At 39.0% G+C, this 15,122-nt stretch overlaps 1 protein-coding gene across 1 annotated transcript; it reads right to left on the reverse strand.

Moving 5' to 3' along the window:
• Positions 1-1,410: 1,410 nt before the first annotated feature.
• On the reverse strand, positions 1,411-14,643 carry LOC143577642 (DNA ligase 1-like). The gene is made up of 13 exons (XM_077061417.1): positions 14,576-14,643; positions 14,389-14,499; positions 4,145-4,375; positions 3,972-4,066; positions 3,577-3,664; positions 2,790-2,921; positions 2,583-2,704; positions 2,385-2,486; positions 2,145-2,278; positions 1,994-2,067; positions 1,852-1,908; positions 1,680-1,757; positions 1,411-1,589 (listed from the first exon to the last, which is right to left on the reverse strand). The coding sequence occupies exons 2-13, from the start codon at positions 14,407-14,409 to the stop codon at positions 1,419-1,421; spliced, it is 1,305 nt and encodes a 434-aa protein (XP_076917532.1). The 5' UTR covers positions 14,410-14,499; positions 14,576-14,643; the 3' UTR covers positions 1,411-1,418.
• Between the last annotated feature and the right edge of the window lie 479 nt (positions 14,644-15,122).

The following is a 15,122-nucleotide window of genomic DNA, read 5'->3' on the forward strand; positions in this document are numbered from 1 at the left end:
AGATTATAAGTCCTTTGTTGTATCGTATTAAATAACCCATACAAATACAGATATATTCAACTACCAACCAATATTATTAAAGCATATATTATTTATACAATTATACGTATGACCCACCTTTACGAATATAAAACTATCTGTAGTTTTATAATACATAGCTTCAATTCGTTTTTTTGAAAATTGATAGATTTAAGTCATATTCTATACATGTATTATATATTAGATCCTAAAATAGACAAGTTTTTTTTGACTTCTTTAATCAAGCTTTGGATGCTAAGGAGGAATGGACAAGCATTATGGGCCAACCACCGAATGTTTGGACCCACGAATCAGAATCAAGATCTAACAAAGTCATTACTCGCAGAAAAACCAATCGAAATATCAAAACCGAGACAACAAATAAAAGCATTAAATAAATATAACAAATTGTTTATGGTTTTAGACATATTTGTAGATTTCTCTTTTTACTCACTCGCTAAAAAAATAAACCATAAACAGTATACACTTTATTTTCCTGATTTTCAATCTAAAATACTATATCTATATACATTTTATTTTCAATCTAAAATAATATATCTAACCCACATTTTGTTTTGTTTCTTTCTTTAACACTATACTATTAAAATAGAAAAATTATTGACCCATTGACTAATGACCGTACTTACACGATGATCAATGATAATTCTAACTTTTACTTTTTTTCTAAAATCAATACAGATAGTATCATTATCATAGATTTATACTTGATTTCTTTCACAATGATAACTGTAAACGACATGGGAAAACATGCTAGCAAAGTTGAGTACAAGTCAAACGTAAAATGAAATTGCTCTCGATAACAAGAATGAAAGTTAGAATTATCATTGGTTAAACTGAAAATATGGATTATTAATGATCAATAGGTCTTAGTTCAAATTATTAAAATCTAATGTTCCATAAAGTGGAGATATTTGTGATTTTCACAAAATAAAAAATGGCATCTTAATTGGGGACAATGGAGAGTGATGGTGGTAGTTTCTTTAGGTCTCTAATCAAGTAATGGTGGTAAGCACCTACCCACCTACCTACCAAAAGTTGTTTGCCATATTTCAACCTAGTTGTTAATTGTTATGTTCCCTTTTTAGGGATAATAAAATCTAAAACTTGATTTGCTTTATTAACACCCAACTTAAATAACCATTTTCACGACGACTAACTAAAATTTTTTTGCAAATATTACACACGAGTGCAAGTTACATAGCCTTTATGTTTCTTTCCAAGATGATGATGGCAGTCACCTGGAACCCGAATCAGAAACCATGGATTCCATGATGAATACAGAATCACTTCTTGCTTGAATGTATTCTCAATCATCTTCATCATCTTTGATTGTTACTCTGGGTATGCTTTTGGGCATTATACATTTCCGCAACCTGAATTTAATAAAACAAAAAGGCAAAAAAGATAACTTTCAAAAGTCGGAATATATTTTTCAACGAATGAGGAACGAGGAAGAAAAATAATATTCTCACCATTTCTGAAGATGAAGCATCCTCGGGACCTTTGTCGTCTCGAACACGAAGTAAACGTGGGAATCGTAGTGATATTCCCTTTGTTATAAGAAAGAAATAAGAATTTAATCAGTAGACGAATTCATTAAATACACCTTGAAGTATATTAACTTCAGTTTAACACTAAACCTTATTAGGATCAACCGCTCCAATTGCAGCACAATAAACCGGGCTAATTGTCAAGTCAGCAGCTTTAACCTCCCAAACCTGAATTGACGAAGAGTCGATAAATATTTTGTGTAACATATTCAATGCTAAACAAGTATCTGCTATAAATTATGAAAAACTAATCATTAAGTACCTCAGATGCCTCAAACCACACATCAGGATTTACGAAATCTGCGTATCGGTAGTATGACTGCCAACATTTAAAACCAAAATTAACATACATAAAATAGTTTAAACAATGACAAAATATTCAAAAGCAAAAATTTGCTCAAAACCTTGGGCATTGGGATCACTTTAGACCGAAGACTTGTTGATCGCTCTTCAAGCATTGCTTCTGAAAATCCAGTACCTATAAAAGACATAAAAATTAGCAAAACTGAGAATTACTTTTGAATAACCAATTTTTAGATACAAAAAGTCACTTACCAATCTTGCAAATGGTTTGATATTCATCCTTACTGTTATCATAACATGCAAGAAGAAAGGCGCCATATACACCTACACGTTTTCCTCGGCCATGAAAGGCGGCAATGGGTACTAAATCTAACGAATCACCGATACTGCACACATCATGAACCACAATTGAAAACTAAATTAGAAAAAATAATAACAATAATGATAATAATAACAATAACAATAACAATAATAATAATAATAACTGACTACCTGTCCATATAGTCTTTCTTCAACTTGAGCCAGTTATTTGATCGTTTTGCAGGCTCATGTGTAGCATCTCGAGTTAATGTTTTGATAATCAGTCCCTCACAACTGATAAAATAAGAAACTGAGTCAGATATTCAAATATATTTATAACAACTTCAAACAGCAAAAGCACCATTAGAATAAAATAGAGAGACTTATTACCTGGCATTAACAGCAGTATCCAAGAGGACCAAGAATGTTTGTATTTCTTCCAAATCATTTGATGTTATGGCGGTTGCAAGCTGGAAATAACCCGGTTCTTCCATAAAGGATTCATATAGACGCTGAAAAAAGTAATAACGCAATACGTCAACTCAAAATTTTCACTAATAACCATAATAATGAAATATATTCCTTAACTTTTCTCACCTCTCTACGAGTAATAAGTTGTTCTTGTAAAAGCTGTTGTCCATTCAGATACAATAAATCGAATGCATATATGCATACATCAACCTTGATTTCACTCATGACAACGTTTTTGCGAGCACGAGTGCTTAAAATCTGAAAAAATAACCAAAAGCACACACAAGATTACACATGAAAAGATTTAGCAACTGAAAGGCCTGAAAACGAACGGAGTATGTTAGAGTTCGCTAATTTAAGCGAACAAATGATCGAACATGAACCACTAAATGAGCATGGTTTTCTTGTGGGTGATCGTTTGTTAAGAATATGAGCATGTTCGTTTATGTTATCATTCGTTAGTAATATAAATGAACATTTCATGAGCGCAAGCAAAAAAACATAAATGAGAATAGCTGAACGAACATAACTCAGCTATAATCAATTAAAAGAGCATGTGAACAACAATGTATTGGGCCTAAAACGGTGACAAAACAAGATTAACATGTAATGGGCTTTAAAAAATTAAATGAATATATTAATGAAGAAACTTAAATGAACGAACGACGCATGTGTTCATGTTCATCGTTTGACTATATGAACAGAAAAACTTAGTTCACGATTGTTTTTTATTAAGTAAAAGAACATAAATGAATTTCCTGCCGAACGATTCACTACACGTTCGGTTCGATTGCAGGCACCTAGAAAGAGTTGAGTGCATCAATGACATGAAAACATTAATATGCTAGTAAAGATTAAAAAAAGAGCCATGTAAATTAGAAACTTTGTAACTTAATTTAAATAAACAAGTAACCTGAAATGGTAGAATTTTCTGTTTCTTGCGGTCATATGCAACCAGTTCACAGTCCAAAACAAATGATGTTACATTCGGTTTTTTAACCCTACAAAGCAATTGCAAAAGTTAGAAACGAATTCAATATAAGCCAGAATCACACAGTATATATATAAGCCAGAATCGGTTTCGATCTATTTACTTGAGAATGGGTTAAGTTGGGTTGCGGTTTAATCTCAAATGAATCAAAAAGAACAGGACAGATCGGTTGAAAAGGTCAAAGCTGGTCAGAAGCCGTCCCATTCAACTTATAATGCATACAACTTTCTAATGGATATTATTAAAAGAATTTAATCATTATTTTAACAATGCTATTTTTGTAATCATAAAAGCCAAATTCATTATATAAAAAGTACCTTGAAGCAGCAACAACAACATCAGGGAATTTTTCTGTGTGTCTTTCAGCATTTCTGCTATATATCTGAACCGTACCATCCTCCAAATAATGTATCTATATCAAGTAAAAATTATTATTCATTCATAAAAATGCTTACTTTTTCACAACTTCACTAACTTAACACCGTTTTACCTGAGCCCGTTCCCCATCATACTTGTATTCACATGTGAACTCCGTGTTTTGAAATTTATCCAAAATTTCAGATACCCCTTTAGTCGGTTTAGCAAGCATAGGTCCCACCGGAACACCAGGTGAAAAACAACACGTTTTGGGTAGGTCCCACACACCACCAGAAAGTAAAGCAGGAACAATTTTATCATATACTGGAATTACCGAATACACTTGTTTCACAATTTTAGCAGCCTATATAAGTTAGCAATAAAACAAAGTTAGAATATATACCCTTGAAAACTTGTAAAATATCATCTATACCAAATCCCAACTTACAATAACATATGTCCTTTAAAGCTAGTTAAAATATTAAATTTAATCATTTCATTAACAGAATTAAAGGAATGGCCATTTATTACTTCTCTTAAACTTTAAGATATCAAATTTACCCATTTTTTAACCTTAAAACTTTATATTTATCCATTAACACTATTTTTTTATCAAAATATGAAATCTACGTTTCCGAATCACATCATACTTATCAATTATTATGTGAATCTTACGGATTAATGATTGCAGGCTAAATGCAAATTAAATTGTTCAGAAAGACGTTAAGAATAATGTGGTTTTTGTATCAAGAAACTATTGTTATGTTTACAAAGAATAATGAGAAGGTTAAAATGACTTTTTTTATTAAATGGATAGATCGCATATTTTTAATAGAAACAAATTATTAATGAATAAGCATAAGAGATTTAAAGTTAAAATGGATAGAATTTATTGTTTAAAACTAATACGGGTAAAATGGTCATTTCTTAAAATGTTTTGATGAAATGCGAATATTTGATATTTTAACTAGTTTTAAAGGCATATTGTAACACCCCGACCGAAGGCGGATTATACATCGGGGCGCCACATATTGCTTCATTACTCGCGACACTATTGGTGTCAATATTTATTAATACACATTTTATCGCGCACGCGCAGCGGGGAAAATAAAGAACATAAATCAACATAAATCAATATATTTATAAAGCATAATATTCAAATAACATAAACTTGTCTTGTTACATTTTAAATCTAGGTCCAAAACAAAAGTAAACATCCTATGTGTCCTCAAGCTTCAAAGCAGCTACTGCAAACCTGAACATGTGTTAAAATAAACGTCAAACACTTGCGTGTTGGTGAGAAATCAAGTTTAATAGATAACCATAGATAATCATAGATAATCATAGATAATCATAGATAATCATAGATAATAATAGTAAATCTGCGCGCAACATATGTTAATCTGGTATCTAACAAGGGTGAAATCAGATTGTGACCAAGCCTTAGATTCATAGCTCATAGTTCAATCCGTACTCCCAATTGAGCACAAAAACAAGAAAAACTGTGCAAGTGTAAACAAAAGAGAAAACATAAACGATAGGTTCTCCCGTGTCTACCAATGGATCCATGAGAACTTCGGAATAGGCCGAACAAAGCGGTTAATGATACACACATACAAATAACAGCCAAGTAAATATCCATAACACATGGGATACTGCGCGACTAAAACTTCATAAACAGTTTGACTCAGTTTTGTACGAACACATGAACATCCCAAAACATTAAAACAAAAAGGGATTTGATACGAGATTACTCACTTGATAAAGATGCGATGTAAGATAATGCAAGAACCAACTCTTAAACAAGCAAAGTTAACCTATAATTAAAGATTATGTTTCAACGATCGGTTTTAGGTCTAGGTAATAAGTTAGCATAATTAATAAGTAAATTATTATATATAATATATTACCGGACAAGCAGGAAGAACAAGGAGGAAGACGGAGGCAAGAGAGGAGGGAGGCGGCAGGAGGACAACGGCAGAGAGCAAGAGGGAGGAAGAGATAATAAGTGTAGTGTGTGAAGTGTTAAGAAAATACTACTATTATTTATAGGCAAACCCTAGGGGACATAAACCCTAGAAAAGATCTCCAAAAGTAAAAGAAAAGATAACAGCAAAAAGATTCCAAAAGCAAGATCTCAAAAGATAACAAAAGATATCAAAAGCAAAAAGTAAAAGATCTCAAAAGATATGGCAGCAGGAAAAGAGGAAAAGCAAAAGGGAAAGCTGTCAGGGAACAGTAAAAAGCATGGGCGGAGACAGAAAAAGGTATAGGTTAAGCATGGCAAAAGCAGATCCTGAAAAGATAATGTCAGTCACTTTATCTGTCAACCAATGGGGTTGGTGCGCATGCTGCGCCGAAAGCAACTTTTCAGACAAAGCAGATTAGGTCAACAGCTCAAAAGATAAGACAACACAAAAGCAAACGGCTAGATTTAAACAGAACTCAAAGGGTTCAGCGCGAGAAGGCTGAGTGCGCGAGCGCGAAGGCTGGCACAACAATCCTTAGCGCGCTGCGGGAAGAATCACAAATCCATAGCGCACTGCGAGAACATAAATTCCTAGCGCGCCGCGGGAACTACAAATTCTCAGCGTGCTGCGTGAAGAACTAGAATTCTTAGCGCATCGCGGGAAGAACATACGTTCTTAGCGCGCTGCGAGAAGAGTTCTCTTCACGCATTGCAGGAACAAGATGTCTTCACGCAGGCTTCCTTAGCGCGTGGAGCTGCAGACATCCTTAGGCGGGAAAAACCAAAGGACAAGCAAAGGAGAGGGTTCAAGGCTTAAGGGTTAAGCAGGAGGGCGGGACGGCGGAAAGAAAGAAGAAGAGAAAGAGGCGGGAATGAACAAATAAAAATAAATATATTTAATTTACTCAGTTAAATTTACAAAGATTAATAATAAACTTTAAATCATAAAAAAGAAACGGATCAGAGAAACGGGTACCTGGGTCGGGTCGGATTCGGGCAGTTGTCACAGTCTCCCCTACTTTAAGAAATTTCGTCCCGAAATTTAACTCGTAGTAGGTGGCGCAGAGAAAAGGTACGGGTACTTGATCTTCATCTGATCTTCCCTTTCCCAAGTGAACTCGGCTCCGCGCTTGGACTGCCAACGAACTTTAACAATAGGGATGCGACTGCGCTTGGTTTTCTTCACCTCGCGATCCATAATCTCAACAGGCTTCTCAACAAAATGCATAGATTCATCAACTTGAACTTCATCAAGAGGAATGTGAAGGTTCTCGTCAGCTAAACACTTCTTGAGATTGGATACATGGAACGTTGGATGCACATTACTGAGCGCGAGCGGCAGGTCAAGTTTGTAAGCAACTTTTCCTACACGCGCGAGAATCTTGAATGGCCCAACATAACGAGGCGCAAGTTTACCTTTCTTCCCAAAGCGGACAACACCCTTCCAAGGCGACACTTTGAGGAGAACAAGATCACCAACTAGAAATTCGAGAGGCTTTCGCCTGCGATCAGCATAACTCTTCTGCCGGCTTCTGGCAGTCAGCAGACGATCACGGATCTTGGCGATTTTATCGGTTGTCTCTTGAACTAGTTCGGGTCCTGTGATTTGAACTTCACCCACTTCGTTCCAACAAATCGGTGAACGGCACTTTCGACCGTAAAGTGCTTCAAATGGGGCCATACCAATACTAGAATGATAGCTGTTATTATAAGAAAACTCGATCAAAGGTAGGTGTGAATCCCAATTACCTCCAAAATCAAGAACACAAGATCGAAGCATATCTTCAAGGGTTTGAATGGTTCGCTCAGACTGTCCGTCAGTCTGAGGGTGATATGCGGTACTCATGTCCAAACGAGTTCCTAGCGCAGATTGGAGAGATTTCCAAAAGCGAGATATAAAACGGCCATCGCGATCGGATATGATGCTCAAGGGAGTACCATGGCGGCAGACAATTTCCTTGACGTAAAGCTGCGCGAGATGCTCAACATGGTAGGTTTCACGAATGGGCAGAAAATGAGCAGACTTGGTCAAACGATCCACTATTACCCAAATGCTATCATGTTTGCTTGCTGTCAAAGGTAACTTGGTAATAAAGTCCATTGCTATACCTTCCCACTTCCACGTAGGAATTTCTGGTTGTTCGAGCAAACCAGATGGGCGTTGGTGTTCAGCTTTAACTTTAGAACAAGTCAGGCACTTAGCTACGAACACAGCAATATCCTTTTTCATGCCAGGCCACCAATAAGTAATGCGCAAATCCTTGTACATCTTATCAGCGCCAGGATGAATAGAATATCGAGATTTGTGCGCTTCACAAAGGATATCAGCGCGAAGATTCTCATCACAAGGGATCCAGATGCGATTGAGATAGCAGAGAATTCCACTCAGATTAGGGACAAAATGCGCTTCCGCGCCACACGCTAACTCGGCGCGAAGGTTGCCATTGCTGATGGATGCGCGCTGCGAGTCGCGAATGCGCGATTCAAGACCGTTTAGGATCGGCGCGAAATGAAGCTGGGTGCGCGGCAAGATACAGTTAAGCTGGCTGGGTTTACGGCTGAGCGCATCAGCTACCACATTAGCTTTACCAGGATGATACCGGATCTCACAATCGTAATCGCTGATGAGTTCGTTCCATCGGCGTTGTCTCATGTTAAGTTCCTTTTGATCAAAGATATGCTGAAGGCTTTTATGGTCAGTGTAGAGGATACACTTGGTACCATAAAGGTAGTGTCTCCAGATCTTCAAGGCAAAAACAACTGCACCAAGTTCGAGATCGTGAGTCGTATAATTCTTCTCGTGAATCTTAAGTTGCCTTGATGCGTAAGCGATAACCTTGCCTCGTTGCATAAGAACACAACCGAGACCTTGGTTAGAGGCATCACAATACACGACAAAATCATCATTACCCTCAGGTAGCGATAGAACAGGAGCTTCACACAACAAACGCTTGAGCGTTAGAAAGGCTTCTTCTTGCTTCGAGCCCCAAATATACGGCTTACCTTTGTGCGTTAGAGCTGTTAAAGGCAATGCGATCTTTGAAAAGTTCGAAATAAAACGCCGGTAATAACCAGCTAAGCCCAAGAAGGAACGGATTTCGGTAGGAGTAGATGGCGTAATCCAGTTCTTGATTGCTTCAATTTTGGATGGGTCAACATGAATACCCATCTTGTTCACAATATGGCCAAGAAACTGTACTTCATCCGACCAGAAATCACACTTGGAGAGTTTGGCAAAGAGTTGCTCGGCTCTAAGCTTTTGCAATACCAATCGGAGATGTTGCTCATGCTCGGCCTTGGTCTTAGAATATACCAGAACATCATCAATAAACACAATCACAAAACGGTCCAAGAAAGGCCTACACACCCGATTCATTAGATCCATGAAAACGGCGGGTGCGTTGGTTAAACCGAAGGACATGACCAAGAATTCAAAATGGCCATAACGAGTACGAAAAGCAGTCTTGGGAACATCTTCATCACGAACACGCAACTGGTGGTAGCCAGAACGGAGATCGATCTTGGAGAAACAAGAGGCACCTTGGAGTTGATCAAAGAGGTCGTCAATACGCGGTAAGGGATACCGGTTCTTAATGGTGAGTTTGTTCAACTCGCGGTAATCAATACACATGCGAAACGATCCATCTTTCTTTTTAACGAACAACACCGGAGCACCCCAGGGAGAAGAGCTAGGGCGAATGAATCCTTTAGCAGTCAACTCTTGAAGTTGGCTAGCTAATTCTTGCATTTCAGCGGGTGCAAGACGATAAGGAGATTTGGCCACGGGGGAAGCACCAGGGACGAGATCAATACGAAACTCGACTTCACGAGCGGGAGGGATACCAGGAAGATCATCAGGAAAAACTTCAGGGAAATCACGCACAACAGGGATATCGCGAAGCTTCTTCTTTTCTCCATCAGGTTTAACCACATGGGCTAAAAATGCAACACATTTCTTCCGCATGAGTTTCCGGGCTTCAGCGCAAGACATAAGCTTAAGACCGCGGGAGGGTTTCTCGCCAAAGATATGAAGATCACCATCTTTACGAGGAATGCGAATCAATTTCTTGGCGCAAATAACTTCGGCGCGATTATGCGAGAGCCAATCCATACCAATGATAACATCAAAACTTCCAAGAGGCATAGGAATGAGGTCAATTAGAAAATCGTTTTCGTTAAGGTTAAGCGTGCAATCTTTAATCACAGCGTTTAATAAAATAGTTTCACCATTAGCCAATTCAACTGAAAAGTTTTCGCTTAAGCTATCGCGCGGTCGCGCAAGCTTCTGCTCAAAAGCGCGAGAGATAAAACTTCTATCGGCGCCAGTATCAAAAAGTACAGATGCATAGTGACCGTTAAGTAAAAATGTACCATTAACTACGTCATTATTCGCTTGCGCTTGGTGCGCTGTTATGTTAAAGGCTCGGCCTCGCGCCGCTTGGTTCGAAATTTGGTTCACCGGATTCGCTTGAGTAATCTGGACTTGTAGCCTCGGGCACGCGTTCCGGAAATGACTGGGATCACCGCAGTTATAGCACGACCTGGGTCGTGGGTTTTGGTATGTTGGTTGTGGGTTCTGCGGGTAGGCTGGTGGTGTTTGCACAATTGGGTTGGCTGAAGGGACTCTACAGTACTCAGTAGTGTGACCAGTGCGGCCACATCTGTTACATTGTCGACACGGGGTTTGAGGTGGGTGATGAAGTCTACAGGTTGGGCAGAAGGGTTGGTTTCCTGTGTAAGGTTTCTTAGTTGGCGGGGCAGGAAGTGCTGGATTGGTTAAGGCATAGTTGTGGACTGCAGGAGGTGCTGGGTAGGTTGACAGTGGGTTAGGCGCGTAAACTGGGGATTGATAAATGGGTTGCTGGACAATGGGAGGGTTGGTAAGCGCATAGGCTCTGCGCTTGCGTTTGGGGTTATTATGGTGTGAGGGTTCTGGTTTGGTTTCTGATGGTTCAGGGACAGTCTTGGTGGGTTTGGTCTTCTCAGCTCCCCGCAGGAACAGGGTTCCTGCTCTGACATGGTTGTCGCTGAGCACAGCGGCCAACTCGATGGCGTCAGAGAGGGTTGCTGGGTTTCTGGCCCATACGGAGTCTTGAATTTCCATGGGGAGACCCCCAAGGAACTTCTCGATGGCTCGGCGGGTAGGGGTAACAAGGTGAGGGACCAGTAAGCTTAGCTCGTGGAAGCGCGTCGCGTACTCGCGCGCTTCGCCGCTGTACTGTTTCAAGTTCCAGAATTCTTCTTCCAGGCGCTTGACTTCGTTGGGAGGGCAGAATTCTCGCATCAGGAGATCCTTAAATTCTTCCCAAGGTACGCTAGAAGCAGCTTCTGCGCCACGCGCATGAGCTACCCCATTCCACCATGTAAGCGCCCTAGATTCCAGGACACTTGAGGCATAGAGGGTTCGTCTGTCAGAAGGGCATTGGGTATGGAGGAATGTGTTTTCAATTTTCTCCAGCCACTGGAGCATCACGGTGGCTCCTCCAAGGCCTGTGAACTTTGGAGGGTTACCCGCATTGAAGGATTTAATGTTGTAGCTGGAGGTATTAGCATTGTTTTGGTTTAAGGCTTGGGCTATTGCGGCGGCCATTTCCTGGGAACGTTGCTGTTTACGCCTGCGCGATGCTTCTTTCTGGCGATAGCGAGCTGATAGTGGAGGCATTCTATAAAAGTTTTAGTTTTAGTTAATAACTTGGTTTCAGCGCAAAGTATAACCTTATAAAACTTGTTTCGCGAAGTTACATGCTATCAAATGCTGAAGTAAAACATGAATTTAAATGCAAACTTAATACAGAACGAATTCGAATTGGGAATCGACAATTCATGTATCACCATGACTTTCCAAATTCTCAATTTAAAATATACGAGTAAATATGTATTGGAGATTGACGATTCATGTATCACCATGACTTTTCAATCTTCAATATAAAACATACAAGAAATAAGCATTGGAGATTGACAATTCATGTATCACCATGACTTTTCAATCTTCAATTTAAAAACATAAAGTAAATGGGAATTGAAAGTCAACTATTCATGTATCACCATGACTTTTCGGATTTTCAATTCCAACCAACGAATAAAAATCGAAAAATCGCAAAATAAAACATAAAACCATACGCTGCGTAAGCGCCAGCATATTTAATAAATAACGAGTAATTAACAATAAGCGCGCGATCATGAGATTTCTCTTATGCGCGAGAGGGGACTCTTAGGTTTTCTAGGTCGTTACGTCTAACCACCTATCCTAAGGTCAACGAGCTCTGATACCAATCTGTAACACCCCGACCGAAGGCGGATTATACATCGGGGCGCCACATATTGCTTCATTACTCGCGACACTATTGGTGTCAATATTTATTAATACACATTTTATCGCGCACGCGCAGCGGGGAAAATAAAGAACATAAATCAACATAAATCAATATATTTATAAAGCATAATATTCAAATAACATAAACTTGTCTTGTTACATTTTAAATCTAGGTCCAAAACAAAAGTAAACATCCTATGTGTCCTCAAGCTTCAAAGCAGCTACTGCAAACCTGAACATGTGTTAAAATAAACGTCAAACACTTGCGTGTTGGTGAGAAATCAAGTTTAATAGATAACCATAGATAATCATAGATAATCATAGATAATCATAGATAATCATAGATAATAATAGTAAATCTGCGCGCAACATATGTTAATCTGGTATCTAACAAGGGTGAAATCAGATTGTGACCAAGCCTTAGATTCATAGCTCATAGTTCAATCCGTACTCCCAATTGAGCACAAAAACAAGAAAAACTGTGCAAGTGTAAACAAAAGAGAAAACATAAACGATAGGTTCTCCCGTGTCTACCAATGGATCCATGAGAACTTCGGAATAGGCCGAACAAAGCGGTTAATGATACACACATACAAATAACAGCCAAGTAAATATCCATAACACATGGGATACTGCGCGACTAAAACTTCATAAACAGTTTGACTCAGTTTTGTACGAACACATGAACATCCCAAAACATTAAAACAAAAAGGGATTTGATACGAGATTACTCACTTGATAAAGATGCGATGTAAGATAATGCAAGAACCAACTCTTAAACAAGCAAAGTTAACCTATAATTAAAGATTATGTTTCAACGATCGGTTTTAGGTCTAGGTAATAAGTTAGCATAATTAATAAGTAAATTATTATATATAATATATTACCGGACAAGCAGGAAGAACAAGGAGGAAGACGGAGGCAAGAGAGGAGGGAGGCGGCAGGAGGACAACGGCAGAGAGCAAGAGGGAGGAAGAGATAATAAGTGTAGTGTGTGAAGTGTTAAGAAAATACTACTATTATTTATAGGCAAACCCTAGGGGACATAAACCCTAGAAAAGATCTCCAAAAGTAAAAGAAAAGATAACAGCAAAAAGATTCCAAAAGCAAGATCTCAAAAGATAACAAAAGATATCAAAAGCAAAAAGTAAAAGATCTCAAAAGATATGGCAGCAGGAAAAGAGGAAAAGCAAAAGGGAAAGCTGTCAGGGAACAGTAAAAAGCATGGGCGGAGACAGAAAAAGGTATAGGTTAAGCATGGCAAAAGCAGATCCTGAAAAGATAATGTCAGTCACTTTATCTGTCAACCAATGGGGTTGGTGCGCATGCTGCGCCGAAAGCAACTTTTCAGACAAAGCAGATTAGGTCAACAGCTCAAAAGATAAGACAACACAAAAGCAAACGGCTAGATTTAAACAGAACTCAAAGGGTTCAGCGCGAGAAGGCTGAGTGCGCGAGCGCGAAGGCTGGCACAACAATCCTTAGCGCGCTGCGGGAAGAATCACAAATCCATAGCGCACTGCGAGAACATAAATTCCTAGCGCGCCGCGGGAACTACAAATTCTCAGCGTGCTGCGTGAAGAACTAGAATTCTTAGCGCATCGCGGGAAGAACATACGTTCTTAGCGCGCTGCGAGAAGAGTTCTCTTCACGCATTGCAGGAACAAGATGTCTTCACGCAGGCTTCCTTAGCGCGTGGAGCTGCAGACATCCTTAGGCGGGAAAAACCAAAGGACAAGCAAAGGAGAGGGTTCAAGGCTTAAGGGTTAAGCAGGAGGGCGGGACGGCGGAAAGAAAGAAGAAGAGAAAGAGGCGGGAATGAACAAATAAAAATAAATATATTTAATTTACTCAGTTAAATTTACAAAGATTAATAATAAACTTTAAATCATAAAAAAGAAACGGATCAGAGAAACGGGTACCTGGGTCGGGTCGGATTCGGGCAGTTGTCACACATATATGATATTGTAACTTTGGATTGAGTATATGTGATATTTCATAAGTTTGTAGAGGTATGTATAAAATTCCCTCTTTCTTTAAAATAAAATAAAAAATAAATAAAAAATAACATTTGAAAGTATATATGCCAACTCACCTCTTCTAGAGGTGAATCCATGTGCGTTGATGCATGTTTTTCAGTATAGACTATTGCATGCCCGAGTGCAGTCAAAAGAGTTTGCTCTGCCAAACCGATTCGCAACTTTGTCTGCAAAATTTTATATTATATTAAAGAATATAACATGAAAATTTGAGAAAACAAAGTATATAATTCACATGTTAACCTGAAGTAAACGAATCAAATATTGAGGTTCACAATCAGTTGCTGCAACAAGAAGTCCTTTAATGAGATTCTTCTTCTTATCTAGACTTTGTGTCATGCGCCATGCGCAGGTGTTGCGTGCGCGTGCGCGTAGACTGTGTGATATGTGTGAGCATGTGATGCGTAAGTATATGTAATATGCGTGAGCATATGTGATGCATTAGCATATGTGGTGCATGAGCATGTGATATGCGACTGCGCTCAAATATCATGGTGGTGTGCATGTTGAACGGAGCGGAGCCGCGTTCGGTCTTGTATTCGGCGCGAAGCCGTATGGGTTTATGAGGATTCCCAACCTTTAAGTTTGGCGCTTGGCCTGATGGGTTTATGAGGATTCCCAACCTTTAAGTTTGGCGCGTGGCCTGATGGGTTTATGAGGATTCCCAACCTTTAAGTATGGCGCGTAGCCATATGGGATATTATGAGGATTCCCAACCTTTAAGTATGGCGTGTAGCCATATGGGATATTATGAGGATTCCCAACCTTTAAGTATGGCGTGTAGCCATAT

Source organism: Bidens hawaiensis, unplaced genomic scaffold (assembly GCF_021521415.1).
Source record: "Bidens hawaiensis isolate Kalapana, Puna unplaced genomic scaffold, B.hawaiensis_p1.1 tig00001461_1, whole genome shotgun sequence".
NCBI classification, from domain to species: domain Eukaryota; kingdom Viridiplantae; phylum Streptophyta; class Magnoliopsida; order Asterales; family Asteraceae; genus Bidens; species Bidens hawaiensis.

What these genes read in the sequence shown, in the direction of transcription:
- LOC143577642 (XM_077061417.1), bottom strand. Translation starts at nt 14,409, where the DNA reads ATGGATTCACCTCTAGAAGAG. An exon ending in TGGATTCACCTCTAGAAGAG is followed by an intron (nt 4,376 to 14,388) that starts GTGAGTTGGCAT and finishes TAACTTATATAG; the next exon opens with GCTGCTAAAATTGTGAAACA. An exon ending in GTTGTTGTTGCTGCTTCAAG is followed by an intron (nt 3,665 to 3,971) that starts GTACTTTTTATA and finishes ATTGCTTTGTAG; the next exon opens with GGTTAAAAAACCGAATGTAA.